The sequence below is a fragment of the Metopolophium dirhodum genome, chromosome 6 (genome assembly GCF_019925205.1).
Source record: "Metopolophium dirhodum isolate CAU chromosome 6, ASM1992520v1, whole genome shotgun sequence".
NCBI classification, from domain to species: domain Eukaryota; kingdom Metazoa; phylum Arthropoda; class Insecta; order Hemiptera; family Aphididae; genus Metopolophium; species Metopolophium dirhodum.
The window spans coordinates 27,230,558-27,245,981 of record NC_083565.1 but is presented as its reverse complement, the minus strand read 5'-3'; the positions used below and the strand labels follow the sequence as shown (position 1 = coordinate 27,245,981).

Here is a 15,424-nt window from a genome sequence, read left to right as displayed (position 1 = left end):
TCTTTTTTTCGGCACCAATGTTGTATTTTTAGTATCTAGATTTCCTACTTTTTCAGTAGATTTTCCTAAAATTTTCTTTCATAAGAATCTTGTCCCGACAATTACGAACACAATAAAAAAAAATCAGCCAAATCGGAGCAGTCGTTCTCGCAATTACTATACATTTTTCACACCATTTTTATATATATAGATTATACGATAGTAGGCAGTACATTTTTTTTTTTTTTTTAATGCCCTAGGGCTTTTTTATTTAAACGAACCAAAGGTCTTTATAAATATGTTTATCAATTATATATATTTTACATACTTGATATAAATTAAATATATTTTTACACGTTAATGGACTCACTTCCAGTGAAGTGGCTCCTGCCCTAATCTAAAATCTTAAACTTATTTGAATGGTTTCCAAGCCCGGATTAAGGTGGGCAAGGGGGCACGGTCCCGGGGCTCATTGATTTTCGGGGCCCGTCTTTATCCCCAAAATATCTTTTTTCCAATACAGTTTTGGAAAAAAAAGAATTATTTAAGTAGGTAGGTATAGTAGGTAAATTATTATTAATAATTATAAAATAAAATTGTTCTCAATTTTATACCACGAAAAATTACTATAAATAATTAACTATGTTTGCCAACAATTTTGTTTATGTTTTTTTTTCAGCATTTTAGATTACTGATTTACCTACCTATTTAACTATATAAAAAGGTAGCCATAAGAAAAAATTATTAAGCTCTTGTAAATTAGGGATTTTGGTTAAAAGTATAAATGCATATTATACTAAACTTTAGAGGACCATAGTTAATAGCCTAGCGAACCAAAGTTGATCATTTGACTGTCAAAATGTTCAGAAAAAAAGCTTTACCAGAATCCATTAAAAAATATAGTGGTAACCATTTGAAAAATAAAATCGATTTTATAATTGGTATACAACTAGGTACGTGTTTAAAAATTTTATAAAAAAATGTCCTGTTAAAAATAAAGAAACGCGTCTTTTTTTTGTTTCAACGAAATTCTATATCATCCATCAATATTTGTTAAAAAAAATCTATGACGTGTGCCTCCGTCGTAGCATTGACCACGCAAATATTTTATATTAAGCCCCAAGTCATCTAATTGGCGTAGTATTACTTTAGATAATAGATTATAACCAGTTGTATTTTCAACAATAATTAATTTTAAGAAATCTTCTTGCACTTTATTATGAAAAACATAGCAAATGCACAAAACTAATTGTTTACTAGTACTTATATCGGTTGTTTCATCAACAAGTATTGAGAAATATTTTGATTCTTTAATAGCATTTACAATTTTACCAAGAATTACACTAGCACAGCAATCGATCAAATCGTTCTGTGTTGTTTTACTAATAAAATTAGAATTTTTCGGACAATTTTGAAGATGGTTTTTCAAAACATCATCACCTGAATCTATACGAAATTTCAAAAGGTCTCTAAAATTGCCTTCATTAGTTACATTACTTTGAAACAAATCTCCATCATCACGATGACCACGTAAGGGAAAGTTCATTCGACCACAAAGAAAAATTGTATTGATGATCAGGATAAGTTTTTTTCGATTTTCTTCAATTTGCTTTTGAATATTTGAATTTAATTTAACAGCTACAGACTTTTCAGTAGATTCGACAACATTTTTAAAATCATCCGCTTTGATAATTGAAAATTTATGATAATCGTTATTTGAATGTTTTTTAAACAGTTCGAGAGCTTTTTTGTACTTATTTAATGGCTTAGTGCATAATTGACCTGCATTTTCTTTACTTTTCCCTACTACATCACGAGAAAATAACACACAAGTTCTACAATAAACCCCTTCGTGTTTTTGACTATAAGATAACCACGGAAAATCGTTAAGCCATTTTAATTGAAATTTTCTTGAATCTTTATCTTTGGGAAAATTATATAAAATATCCGGTCTCCATATTTTTGTCAATGCAAGATATTTTTTATCATTACTTAATTTTGAACTTTGACTGTCAATAAAGTTACCAATATCTAATGCATCAGCAAAAATATTTTTTTGTACTTGATTGTCAACGTCGGTTTGTAAATCTTTAGAACTACTATCACGTACAGCTGCAGAAATAACATTACTAGTACTTACATTTTCTTCATTATTTACTTTAGATCGATCTTGCACTTCATCTGAACGAATTTTCTTTACAAAAAAAGACATTAATGATCTCTGAGTACTGACAGAACGATCATGTTTACTGAAAGATTCAGAGTCATTTCTAGAATCCGACATCGTAAAATAATAATTATATATTTAAAGCCAGGTATAGAAACCGTGTCTTACTAACAATCATATAATATTATATTCGACAGGCAGTCACGAGCCGACCGAGGCTCATAAACTAAATAATAATATGGCAATAATATTGACAGTGAATGCCGAATCATAATAATTATTATAGCAATCTAATAATAATAATTATCTGTGCTTTCCACCGTCGCACGTCGTCATTACAATGTACGGGTATTATACGAGATACGACGATAGAAACTAACAATAGCTGCTGTTATCGTCGCATGAGACATTGAGACGACGGCGGCAGAAAACACCAATAATATAATTCTTATTTTTAAAAATAACACAAATGATATTATGTAATTTTAAATTTATAAATTTATTTTGTTGGTGGTAAACGAACGACAGGGGGTGCCCAAGCACCCATAGGCCCACCCTGAATCCGCGCCAGTCCGCCGCTGTTATGTGTAAGGTACCTATACCTACTGAGTAAATTGCTATATTTTTCTTTTATTAATGACGCGGTTACCGCTATAACATTTCCGTCTATAATATAGTTAATAATAATATAGTATTTTCTTTTAATATGCAATATAATAACTTACTATTATTATAAATTATTATTTACTAAAATATATTTAATATTTCGTGTTTTTTTCGAGCTTGACCGATTTTGATCAAATTTTCTGTGTATATTTGGTAGGTCTGAGAATACGTTTTAGGCTAATTTAAAAAGGGAATTGATCGACCCCCGAGAGGTGCTTCAAACAGGAATTTTGAGATTAACGATGAAAATTTTTGTTTATCAATGGTTGCTATTGATTATAGGATTTGAGAATAATATTTATTTTATTTATTATTATTACTGTTTATTTATTATCTATTTATTTATGAAATCAAATAAATGCGCGTTCAAATGCTTCAATATCCGTCCGCTGAAACATTCTCAAAACAACTGTTAGATATCGGCGATGGAAAAGTAGTTTTACATGAAAATACTGGATGCATAAAATTGCCAAACGATTTCGGCACAATCATTAATTCACAAAATAATCTCATTGACCTGATATTTCCCTATTTACACACACAATACTTGAACCATGAGTGGCTGGCAGAAAAATCAACTTTAGCAGTAAAAAATAAAGGTGGATAAGTGGATGTCGCTCTGCTGTACAGTAGGTTACAAGTGGGTCACTGTAATGGATGGTGTTAAATTTGAATTCAATGATATAATATCATTGTATAAGAAAAACGATTCTGAGCGAAAACGGTCAGTCAGCCTATGATTTTACCAAGTATATTTGATGATATTATTGTGAATAAAGTAATTTATATATAACCTATTTACGTGGAGCCTTGTTTTAAATTTTCACGCTTTTTTACCCAACAAATAAAAATTTATTGATATTTATAGAAAAAAAAAACTAAAAAAATTGAAAACTGACAATGTCCGTAAACAGCTCAAAAAGAGTCAAAATATTTTCAACATTTTATGGTGTATAGAAAATGCTAATATAAACATTCAGTGAAATTTTCAAGTATCTACAGTCATTCGTTTTTTAATTACAATAAAATAAGAAAATTGTTACATGAGAAATTGAGTGAATTTCAAATGTTGTAAAAATATAAATTTCAGACGCTCATAAAAATTTAATTTAAGTTTCTTCTAGACATTTTTTTTTTGATAAAGGTACACAAACTTATGAGTAATTTTATATTACATTTTCAAATTTTAGATTTAAAAAGAAAAATTTTTATGAATTCTCATCAAAATAATTTGCTATTTTTTGTGATTTTTCCGTATTTTGTCAAAATTTGAACTTTAAATGCTTATAATTAAAAACTGTGACTAAGGATTTTTAATTTTTTTCATCTGCCTTTGAAACAATAACCTGGGAGCCTTCTATTAAATTTTCAAGCTTTTTTACTCAACAGATAAAATTTTATTGATATTTATAGAAAAAAAAACTAAAAAAATTGAAAACTGACAATGGCCGTAAACAGCTCAAAAAGAGTCAAAATATTTTCAAAATTTTATGGTGTATAGAAAATGCAAATATAAACAACCAGTGAAAATTTCATGCATCTACGGTCATTTGTTTTAGAGTTACACCAATAACCAAAATCGATTTTGTTAAAAATCGATTTTGCGTAAAAATTCCCGTTTTTCCTTAATTTTTCTTTTGTTTTTCACATCGCTTTTGAAAACTACTGGGAAATTAAAATTTTGACCTCCCCAATGCACCAACGATATTCACTTTCCCATCGAACAAGATACTGAAGTCGAAAATCGAAGCATTATTTCGACTACTTATCGTGTACACAGACACAAAAATAAAAAAATAAAAAAAAAAACACACATCATTGTAAAATCAATACATTCATCGTTTCACTCAGAATCTAAAATGTGGATGTCAATGATTTGAATTTCAAGATCCAACAGTTGTTGTCAGGGGACTTGGTGTCATACAAATCTATTGATTCAGTTTGCGATACCAATGAAACTGTAAATTATCCAGCAGAGTTTTTGAACTCATTGGATTTGCCAGGCATGTCACCACACCATTTACAATTGAAGGTTGGATTTTCTGTTATTACTTCGTAATTTGAACCCACCTAGGCTTTGCAATGGCACATGATTAGTCATTAAAAAATTGATGAAAGACGTTATCGTTACCACCATTTTGAATGGCAAGTTCCGAGGAGAAGATATATTTCTACCGAGAATCCCTTATTATTACCACAGAAGTCCCAATTGATTAATTGAATTCAAACAGGTTCAATTTCCAATTAGATTGGCATTCGCAATGACAATCAATAAGTCTCAAGGCCAAACGATGTCTGTTTGTGGCTTGGATTTGGGTACACCGTGTTTTTCACACGGACAATACGTGACATGTTCTCGATGGGGTAAATCATCCAGTTTGTTTGTGTTGGCTAAAGATGGACTCACTAAAAATATCGTACACTCCATTGCACTAAGACACTGATAGTGTTTTTTTTAATTTTCATAATATTGTGTAATAGAGATGTAATTTGAAATTTATTAGTTAAGATAATAAAAGTAAAATTAATTCAAAAAAATGAACATTTGGTGTTTTGTTATTGTTCACAGTGCTGCAGTGATCCATTACTCTTTCAGTCATTTACCAGTATAACACATCAACACAAAATTACAATAATTTAGTTATTTTTTATTTGACTACCAAAATATTAATTAGAAATAATTTATACGGAAAAACAATGTTTGCCGGGTCAGCTAGTATAATAGTATATATATATATATATATTATATATTAAAGGTATATTACTTATTTATTAAATACAAACGAACATAAGTTACACATAATATTATAAATAATTTTAAAAAAAATTATTCAGTATTTTATATACCAAATACCCAAGTCTAAATAGTAGTTGATTGTGTTAATACTACTCTGCATTTCATTTAATAACATACAGCCCCATTATTTATTGCATTATTGATACTGATCAAATAATAAATATTGAAACAATTATTGTAAGGAGTTGAAAATTATTCCACAAATATTAAGTTAAAAAAAAAATAATGTTATTACCAAGTAGGTACTAATTATAAATTCTTTACACACATTTATTTAAAAGAAAAACTACACAAATTTAAATCATCAGCCTACAGAAACTAATATCTAATATAATGGTCAGTAACATTTAAATACAAAACAATTATGTAAAACATAGTCAATAAAATTATCATATTATTAATTTAAAGTTTGATCCATAGTAGGTATCTTATGTTTATTTATTGGACATTATCAACTTATCTATGTTATACAAACGAACATAAGTATTATACACATAATATTATAAATAATTTAAAAAAAAATTATTCAGTATTTTATATACCAAATACCCAAGTCTAAATAGTAGTTTATTGTGTTAAAACTACTCTGCATTTCATTTAATAACATACAGCCCCGTTATTTATTGCATTATTGTTATTGATCAAATAATAAATATTGAAACAATTATTGTAAGGAGTTGAAAATTATTCCACAAATATTAAGTTAAAAAAAAAATAATGTTATTACCAAGTAGGTACTAATTATATATTCTTTACACACATTTATTTAAAAGAAAAACTACACAAATTTAAATCATCAGCCTACAGAAACTAATATCTTATATAATGGTCAGTAACATTTAAATACAAAACATTTATGTAAAACATAGTCAATAAAATTATCATATTATTAATTTAAAGTTTGATCCATAGTATTTTATGTTTATTTATTGGACATTATTAACTTATCTATGTTATACAAAATTGGCTGAAGTGATGCACATGCTATTTTTGTGAATAAATATAATATACTTGTTTTAAATATAAAGGTACCTATCAAGATCAATCAAGACCTGTCAAGTCAATTATTTCATTTGGTGGAGCAATTACAATTGGCCCAACATTATTCAATACTGGTGCCGTATTGGTATGTACGGCAGAATGGACTAAAAGCGATGGTGCAACATGACTCGCAACGTTTCGCAAACTACTACCTTGAGATATAGAACCCTGAAAATCCAATAAAAAATTAATATACAAAACTGTTGATTTACTAATATTTATTATATAATTCACAATAATTATCATGCAGTTAAGTTAATTTTATTTTCATATCATACGTAACCAACAGACATTATGACCTTGACACTCTTTAGATTTTTATCATTTATTTTCTAATAAAATATCTTTCATATCATACGTAACCAACAGACATTATGACCTTGACACTCTTTAGATTTTTATCATTTATTTTCTAATAAAATATCAGTATAACTTGATGTTTGAACAGTGTTAAACAACTTTGTAAATTAAAATACTAGGCCACTTTATAAATTAAATATATTGTAACTGAAATTTTTTTTACTGAGTTAAGTTAATTTTATTTTTAACAAATCATAAAGTTATCTCAAAAAGTTAAAAGTTAATATGAAAAAAATATTAACTTACTTAAGCTTAAAAAAGTAAACTACTTTTTGAAATTAGTATGTGGATCACAAATATAGTGACTGTGTTTTTTATAATTTTCTACATTTTAATTAACGATTCTATTTAACTTTTATCATAATGTGCAGTGTATATACCTATTGTACTTTACATGATTATAAAATATTTAACTATACATTTTTCACTTAAGAATTAAACAAATATTAATTTTTTTGTATTAAATAGCAATTTAAAGACATATTATGCTTATCTAATGTATTAAAATATATCTTGATACAAAATTATTTTATCAAGAATAATTATAAAAATGTATGCATATTACAGTATTGGGTTGTTTATATTTTTTATTAATATTTAAGTATAAAACCATGAAAACGAAAAATTTTAAATTTGTGTAACTTTTATGGATTATTTTTGACCTTTTAAATCAACTGAGAAAAGCCATGTCATGTCAAATGTCAATTAAACTAGTAAAGTTGATAAGTTGATAAGAAGTAACTAGATAATACCTACCATTTAATTCGAACACTTAATTATTATCACCCATAAAGCAAAGCTTTTTGTCAATACTTTTATTAAATTTTAAATTAACTTTAATAAAGCCTCAAATTATATTAAATTATAAAATGATCCAACATATTAACATCCGTCAGCTGGACTAGTCATTTAATAACAGTTTCAAAATATACTTTATTTCTTAATTATTATATATTAATATATTAATGTTATTTCTTTAATGGTGACAGAATTATAAAATCAAAAATATTTTACAGTGTGAGCTTTGAACTACAGATAATTGGTTAAGTATTTCTATTTGAGGCGTGAAGAGTAAGGAGATAAAAAAGTTAAGAATGTTAAAATATAAGTACCGTATTATAGCACTGGGGAGCAATATTTCGATTTCTTCTTGCAACACAGTAGTTACGAACTCTCGATGCCGGCTGAGTCTGAGTCTGAGGCTGAGGCTGAATGGTATATGAATTAATCTATAAAAACATTATTTATTAATTGAGAATACAGGTTTACATATCATAGAAAAAAAATTGGTTTATTGAAATGTAAGTATGACACCATCACCATTGTTAAGTATAATTAAATTAAACAAATAAAAGGAAATTATATTAAATTATTTTATAACTTAAAAGCCGTTAAACCATTTTCTCTTTTTATATATTATTATATTATTGTGTTAGGAACAAAATATATAATTATTAATTGATAGACACTTTTATTTATAGATCCACTATTTATTAATATTTAATATTTTTATGTACCAAATTAATAGTTAATAATATGTACTAAGAATAATTATAAACATAAAATAAATGATAAATTAGAATACATTGGGAAAGCACAAGCAAACATTTTTTTAGAGAACCAAAAATATAAATCAATTTAATATACCAAGTACATAATTCATACCATTTGGTTTGCTGGCCTTTTCTTTTGATAGGTGTTCTTGTTCTTTGGAACAGTATGTGGTACTGGTGGTGCTAGTTCTATTGATGTACAAGGAATAGTATTTTCAGCAGGTACTACTTCAGGGGGTGCTCTGAACCGGGCACCAGGTGGATTAACACGATTAGGCTGTTTATTAATTATATGTTGTATATTTTCTATGTTTGGCCAATATTCTTCAATATTTGTTTCTGGCGAAAAAAAATTCTTGATTTGATCAAGATTGATCATTTCCCAAGAGACACTATCAAGAAACTCATTTTCGATATCCTGAACAATATAACAACAGAACTTGACATAGGCTAAGTTCCAATTATCTAATTCTACAGCTAGAGACCTTAAACATTCAGTTTTGCCCTCAAAGTAAAATATTGGAACAAATTTTTTTCCATCCTTGGTACAATATGGTACAACAGATTCAGAGTTTATACGTATAAAACCACATTTTTCATTATGACCTGGATTAATATCGCTCACTAATTTTTTATAACATACGTCCACGAATGTATTAAATTCTTGAACATCTTCTAAAGTGACGATAAAATCTTTTCCTGCGACAAATATTTCTTTTCCGTATCCACAGTCAGTATGTGTTTGGTTAATCTCGTTTAATAACTTAGCTTCATAATCAGAGATAAAATAACTTTTTATTGATGTACATTTATTCATATTATCTGCATGTAAATAATTTATATATTGGCCGAGTAGCTGAGTTTCAGCCATACGTACGGATACAAACTTCAAATGTTTACCATTAATTACTCGAAAGATATAGGGTATGTAGAATCCTCCAATTTTCATCCAAGCAAACACACCTATATATTTATAAAAGAACATATTATGTAGTGTTTTCATAGGACATTCCAAAACATGAATTAATTCCTAATTACTTACCTTTTATGCTCTCAATGTATACACAATCTTTAGTTAATATTTCTTGCTTATTTGTTTTATTGAGAGCTGGAAGAGCAGCCTTCTGTTTTGCTGCAGCTGTTGCGTTTTGCTTATATTTTTCTTTCAATTTACGAGCCATAGCATCAATTTCAGAATCTTCTTCATCTTCGGTTTTAATAACTATCACTGTAATTTAATTATAAAATTATGTTTTAATATAATACAATTATAGGTTATATAATATTTTAGAAAATAGATGTCAAGAAAATATTTCTTTTTTTTTTCATACAATTTTGGAATAAATTGAAAATATCAGTAAACAGCTCAATACGAGTCAAAATATTTTGAAAGTCTAATCAATTATAGAAAATTATAAAATAAACATATTATGCTATAAATTGCATGTATCTTCAGTTATTATTTTTTGAATCACAACAAAATAAGAAAATCGCTACGTGAGAAATTGAGTGAATATATAATGTTGTAAAAATTTGAATTTTATATGCTTATAAAAACTATCGTGAATTTATGGTCAACTTTTTTGATTTTCACAAATAAAAATATCGAGAAACCTTGTATTACATTTTTTGACCTCTTATTGAGTAATTAGGTATTGAGTACTTATCTTGTACACATACATGCTTGTCTATATAAAGTAGTTAGCAATCTAGTTTATTATCAATGTAATAAGTGCATAATAAATGTAACCACATGGCATCGTGATAACGAATAGGTACATTTTTGAAAAATAATAATTAATAACTCTTTATCTCGGTACCGATTCGAAGTGAATAACAACAATGCTATAGGTATGCGAGCTGAGCACGGTTCATCGATAATAAAAACATGGATTGGACTTAATATAATATATTGCGGCAATTTGTTGAAATATACTGCGAGAGTTGAGGTTGAGGTTAGGAACCTTTTCGAGTAACAAGCCCAAATTGTCGTCAAGTAGATAATTATTTTGTTTTGAATAAATCACAAAAAAGAAATGCATTGAATTTTCACAGCGAGTGTTGATTTTTAAAATAAGTAAAGGTTAGAAATTATAAAAGTACAAAGTAGTATTCGCGAACAATAAAATAAGCAACGAGAGCGAACGGTGCGTAACTGTGGGCGAATGCCGCTAGACTGTGGGTGAGTGGGCATAGTGACGCCACACGACAGTGGGAGTAAGTGTTGTAGAACGATAGTCGCCACATTTTTCCCCCCAACGAAACAAAAACGAACGTGTTTCTTTTGAGGTGCAGGTTGAACTACTTCGCTGGCTGCGTAGGTATGGTCCGCGGGTGGGTTGTCGTTGAGGATGAAAGCAGGTTTCAGCCGATCCACTGAGATCCACGGCTGCCTCGAATGTATCTGAATCTTGAAAATCTTTTTCCGATGGTCCAGAACGTCGTAGGGTCCGTCATAACGAGGCTTGAGCGGGGGGTGTTTGACGTCGACGCGTACGAAAACATGACTGGAAGACGGCAGCTGACTAGGCATGAACACTGTTTGGGATCCGTGGTTCGTGCCGAGCGTTGGTTGAAGGGACTGCATTTGAAATCGGAACGAGTTGTTCGAGGGTTCCTTATCGTCGGATTAGCGATATGAAAAAACTCGCCGGGCAATCGCAGTGTTGTACCGTAAACCAGTTCCGCGGGCGAATAGTGAAGTTCCGGTTTCACCAAGTTGCGATGGGCAACCGTAGTGTCCACTGCGGAGAATCGTGAGCTGTGAGGGGGGCCTTCAATGGACGGTGAAGACGTTCGACCTTACCGTTGGCCTGCGCATGATACGGCGAACTTTGAAGGTGTTTAATTCCGAACGACGTCATCAGCTGGGTGAACAAGTCTGATTCAAATTGCCTCCCTTGGTCGGTGGTTATTAATCAGGAACTCCGAACCTGGCAATCCACTGTGTCACAAGAAGTTCGGCAACGGCGCATGCGGACATATTTTTTATAGACCAAGCCTCCGGCCAACGCACGTCAAAATATACTGGTGATCGCGTGACGGAGGTAGCGGGCCTACTAGATCAATATGAATATGCCCAAACCGGCGGTTTGGCGGCGCAAAAGGCACGATTGGGGAAATGGTGTGCCTGTGCACCTTACTTTTTTAGCAGTTTTGATAGCACCTTGTCCAAGCTCTGATCTGTCGTGACATGCCTGGCCAACAATACCGGCTAGATACAAATCTAACGGTTGCGTTGATACCTGGGTGAGCTTGATTGTGGAGCGCCGTGACAATGCTGCGCCAGTGTATGGCTGGGACGTATGGTTGGGCCTTACCATGCGCGGTGTCGATGTAGACCACGCCGTGTTTCGTCTGCTGTGGTACCAAACGACACGAGGAAGGGGTGAAACCGTCCAGTAACTTTTGCAATTCTGAATCGCTTGCTTGATCTGCCGCGAACTGACTCACATCTGGAACCGTGGCGATGTTGCATGCAACCTCCAATCTGGACAGCGCGTCCGGAACTACATTACGGGTCTCGTCAATTTGCTCAACAACATGCACGAACTGCGCCAAAAATCTTATATAGCGTGACTGTCGATCGCTATGTTTGTCAGTCTTTGTCGTAAACATGTACAACAAAGGCTTGTGGTCGGTACAGAGAGTAGTGATCCTGCCCTCGATAGTGTGAAAAAAATGCTTGACTGCTTGGTAGGCCGCATGTAGTTTCCGGTCATAGGTGCTGTAGCGAGTTTGCGTGGGTAATAATTTGCGTGAGAAAAATCCCAACGGTTGCCAGATACTGTCCGAAAGTTGTTCCAAAACCGCTCCCGTCGCCGTACTGGATGCGTCGGTACTTAATCTCAACGGTGTGCTGTGCCTCGGATGTGCAAACGTAACCGTGTCTGCAAGAGCTTTTTTGCACCTCTCGAACGCTTCGCGAGTGTCTTTGTTCCAAACTAGCGGGCCGTCCTTATTTCGTACAGTAGACACGAGCGCGTACAACGGGGCTTGTGCGTGGCGTGCGGAATGAACCGGTGATAAAAGTTGACTGAACCTAACAACTTTTGTAGTCCCTTTTTGGTTGACGGTAGTGGCCACTTATGAATGTCGGACACCAGTTCTGGAAGTGGCTTGTATCCGTGTTGGTTAACCAAGTGACTGAGAAAAGTGAGCTGCGAAACACCAAACACGTACTTGCCCGGATTTATAGTAACACCGGCGCGCTGCAAGCGTTGAAGCGTTTCACGCACGTTGGTCATATGTTCGTCGGCGGTGGCGGAAGCGATTAATACATCGTCGATGTAGGCAAATGCGAAATCCAAACCTTGGATAACGCCATTTATGAAACGCTGGAAAGTTTGTGCCGCGTTTTTGAGTCCAAAACACATTACTGGAAACTCATACAAACCGAACAGCGTCGTGACCGCGGTTTTTGGAATATCGTCCTTAGCAATGGGAATTTGGTTATAAGCGCGTAAAAGGTCTAGTTTTGAAAAAATAGTTCGACCCGCTAAGTTGGTGGCAAAATCGTGAATGTGAAAGTACCTGTCTGGTTTCGTGACCGCGTTCACCCGCCGATAATCGCCACATGGGCGAAAAGTACCGTCCTTCTTGGCCATGAGCAGCAAGGGACTGGCCCAAGGGCGACGGCCGGCATATGCATTTCTGGCACATGTATGCGAACTCATTTTTCGCGATGTTATACTGGTGTGGCGGCAGGCGGCGTGGACGTGCGAATAACGGTGGTCCGGTGGTGTACAACGTCTGCTCCGTAGTGTGAACTTACTCGGGACCGGTGATTCACGCGGAACTGCCGGGAACTCGGCGATAATGTACGTCCAGCGCCGTGGGTGAACTATCGAACAAATATCTGAACCTTGTACATTTGTGATGCTGGTTTTGATAGCAGTGGACGAATCTTGGTCGACTAGACGGCGGTTGCGTACGTCAAGTAACAGACCGTAATACTTTAAAAAATCGGCACCAATAATAGAACGGGAGACGTCCACCATCTCAAAACGCCACGGGAAAGAACGTGCGAGGCCGATGTTGAGACGATGTCGAGACGTAGATTTTAGGGTCCGTATGTGCGGATCCGAATGCCGTTAGCGGCGGTGAGAACCAAATCTGACGAGGCGCGATGACCAGCGATAGGTGGGATAACCGAGATGTCGGCTCCGGAGTCAATCAAAAACTGTCGGCCGGAGCGTGTGTCGGTGACGAACACGCGACAGCTGTGGTTCGCGGCGGTGGACGTGGTTGTGACCGTCGTGCTTGCTAGTTTTCTGACCTAAGTGAACACGGCGACTTGCAATGCCTAGCGTCCGCGCCGATTATGATAGCTACACCATTTAGGGTTGTTTTGAGTGTGCGATTTCTTCTGTATCCGGAATTGTTACGGGGCTGCTGGGCGGTGAGTAGATTGGAGATTTGGGTGGTCAATGAGAGTATTGCAGCCTCCATGGCGTGGAGACGTTCGTCCGAGCTGCTCGATTGTACTGCGAACGGTGCGTAACTGTGGGCGAACGCCGTGAGACTGTGGGTGAGTGGGCATAGTGACGCCATACGACAGTGGGAGTAAGTGTTGTGGGACAATAGTCGCCACAATATTATTATAACAACAGATAACAATTATCGTACGCAATAACCTTAGATAAAATTATACTATGGATAGTGCTACCACATTATAAGAGTGTAGGTACTAAGTGTTGAATACACCATTATTGTCGAGTTGCGGGACTGATTTCTATTGCGCATGCGTGTCAGTACTCGTCGCATAAATATCATATATACTATATAACTTTACTAGCGATGACATAAATTGCGCATGATAACGTTTGTACCAATCGTGTACGTGAATACGTGATATATATTGCCCACATATGTTGGATTCAAATATTTAAGCAGGAGCTCTATGAATTTTAATTTATAAATGATCTAAGGCAACAATATGTATAAGCCAACGTAGAGAAAAGACAATGCAACAACAACAATATTACTCAGTCACCACGTCAACAGCTAGCCTCGCTTCGGACCAACGTATTAGATATTGTGTTTCACATCAAACATTGAAAAAAAATTACGTTACCTTATAATTTATTTATAATCGTTACCTTGTTCCGCTGGTTCGTTGACAACAGAAGCCATTATTAAAATGGAGTTTTGTTGAATTGAAGTGACAGTCGCCGGTCGCTTGACGGTTGGCGGGAGAGGGAGACGACAAATTACGTTATTCGATAAAAATATAATGCCGTTGGCGGTGGCGGGAAATAATAATCGACGAAAAACCGGCGGCGGCGTCAACTTTGCGTGTAAATATTATACAACAATAATATTATGTCGATAATATTATTCGATGAATGGATGCCCGACGCGTCATGCAATGGCAGCGGTGGGTAATTCAGGAATGACGGGAACCGTGGAGCGATGCTGACGTATCAGAAAACTAGCTACAGCAGGCGGTGTCCAGTCACAAATGAATGAATAAACTCGATGTGTCAGTGACTGCCTGTTCGTAGGATGCGGCGGCACGGTGGTCGGTCGTCGGGTTGCGGAAATCACTCGACATAATATCAGGCGCCTGTAGTGCGTGTGCGTGAGTGTGCTTGTGTATACGAGCGTCAATGTGCGAGTTTGCGTGCCACAGTATGCGCGCTGGCGAGTTTGCGGTGTTTAGGTGTGTGTGTGTTTGTGTGTGTGTGTTGGTTAGGCGTAGACACTGTGCGCGTGCGTGAGCGATGTGATATCGTCCGGACAAGTACGGAACCAGTCAGCGGCTAGATAGCCTCTCAGCGAGGTACGATCCGTACTTCCCCCGACCCACCTTTCAGGTGACTCTCTTTGGCGGTGTGTGGCGGGATCCAACGGCCGATT

At 34.1% G+C, this 15,424-nt stretch overlaps 2 protein-coding genes across 2 annotated transcripts; both read right to left on the bottom strand.

Moving 5' to 3' along the window:
• Positions 1-1,015: 1,015 nt before the first annotated feature.
• Positions 1,016-2,263, bottom strand: LOC132947614 (uncharacterized). The gene is made up of 2 exons (XM_061017899.1): positions 1,626-2,263; positions 1,016-1,448 (listed from the first exon to the last, which is right to left on the bottom strand). The coding sequence occupies exons 1-2, from the start codon at positions 2,261-2,263 to the stop codon at positions 1,016-1,018; spliced, it is 1,071 nt and encodes a 356-aa protein (XP_060873882.1).
• Positions 2,264-6,650: 4,387 nt separating this feature from the next.
• Positions 6,651-14,698, bottom strand: LOC132947612 (uncharacterized). Its single transcript, XM_061017898.1, has 5 exons — positions 14,665-14,698; positions 9,606-9,791; positions 8,676-9,526; positions 8,123-8,239; positions 6,651-6,818 (listed from the first exon to the last, which is right to left on the bottom strand). The coding sequence occupies exons 1-5, from the start codon at positions 14,696-14,698 to the stop codon at positions 6,651-6,653; spliced, it is 1,356 nt and encodes a 451-aa protein (XP_060873881.1).
• Positions 14,699-15,424: the final 726 nt, after the last annotated feature.

Coding starts and splice junctions, on each gene's coding strand:
- LOC132947614 (XM_061017899.1), bottom strand. CDS start 2,263: ATGTCGGATTCTAGAAATGACTCTGAATCTTTCAGTAAACATGATCGT. Junction 1,449..1,625: donor GTTGTCGAATCTACTGAAAA/GTCTGTAGCTGT, acceptor AGGCAATTTTAG/AGACCTTTTGAAATTTCGTA.
- LOC132947612 (XM_061017898.1), bottom strand. CDS start 14,698: ATGGCTTCTGTTGTCAACGAACCAGCGGAACAAG. Junction 9,792..14,664: donor CAACGAACCAGCGGAACAAG/GTAACGATTATA, acceptor ATTAAATTACAG/TGATAGTTATTAAAACCGAA. Junction 8,240..8,675: donor AAAGGCCAGCAAACCAAATG/GTATGAATTATG, acceptor ATGTTTTTATAG/ATTAATTCATATACCATTCA.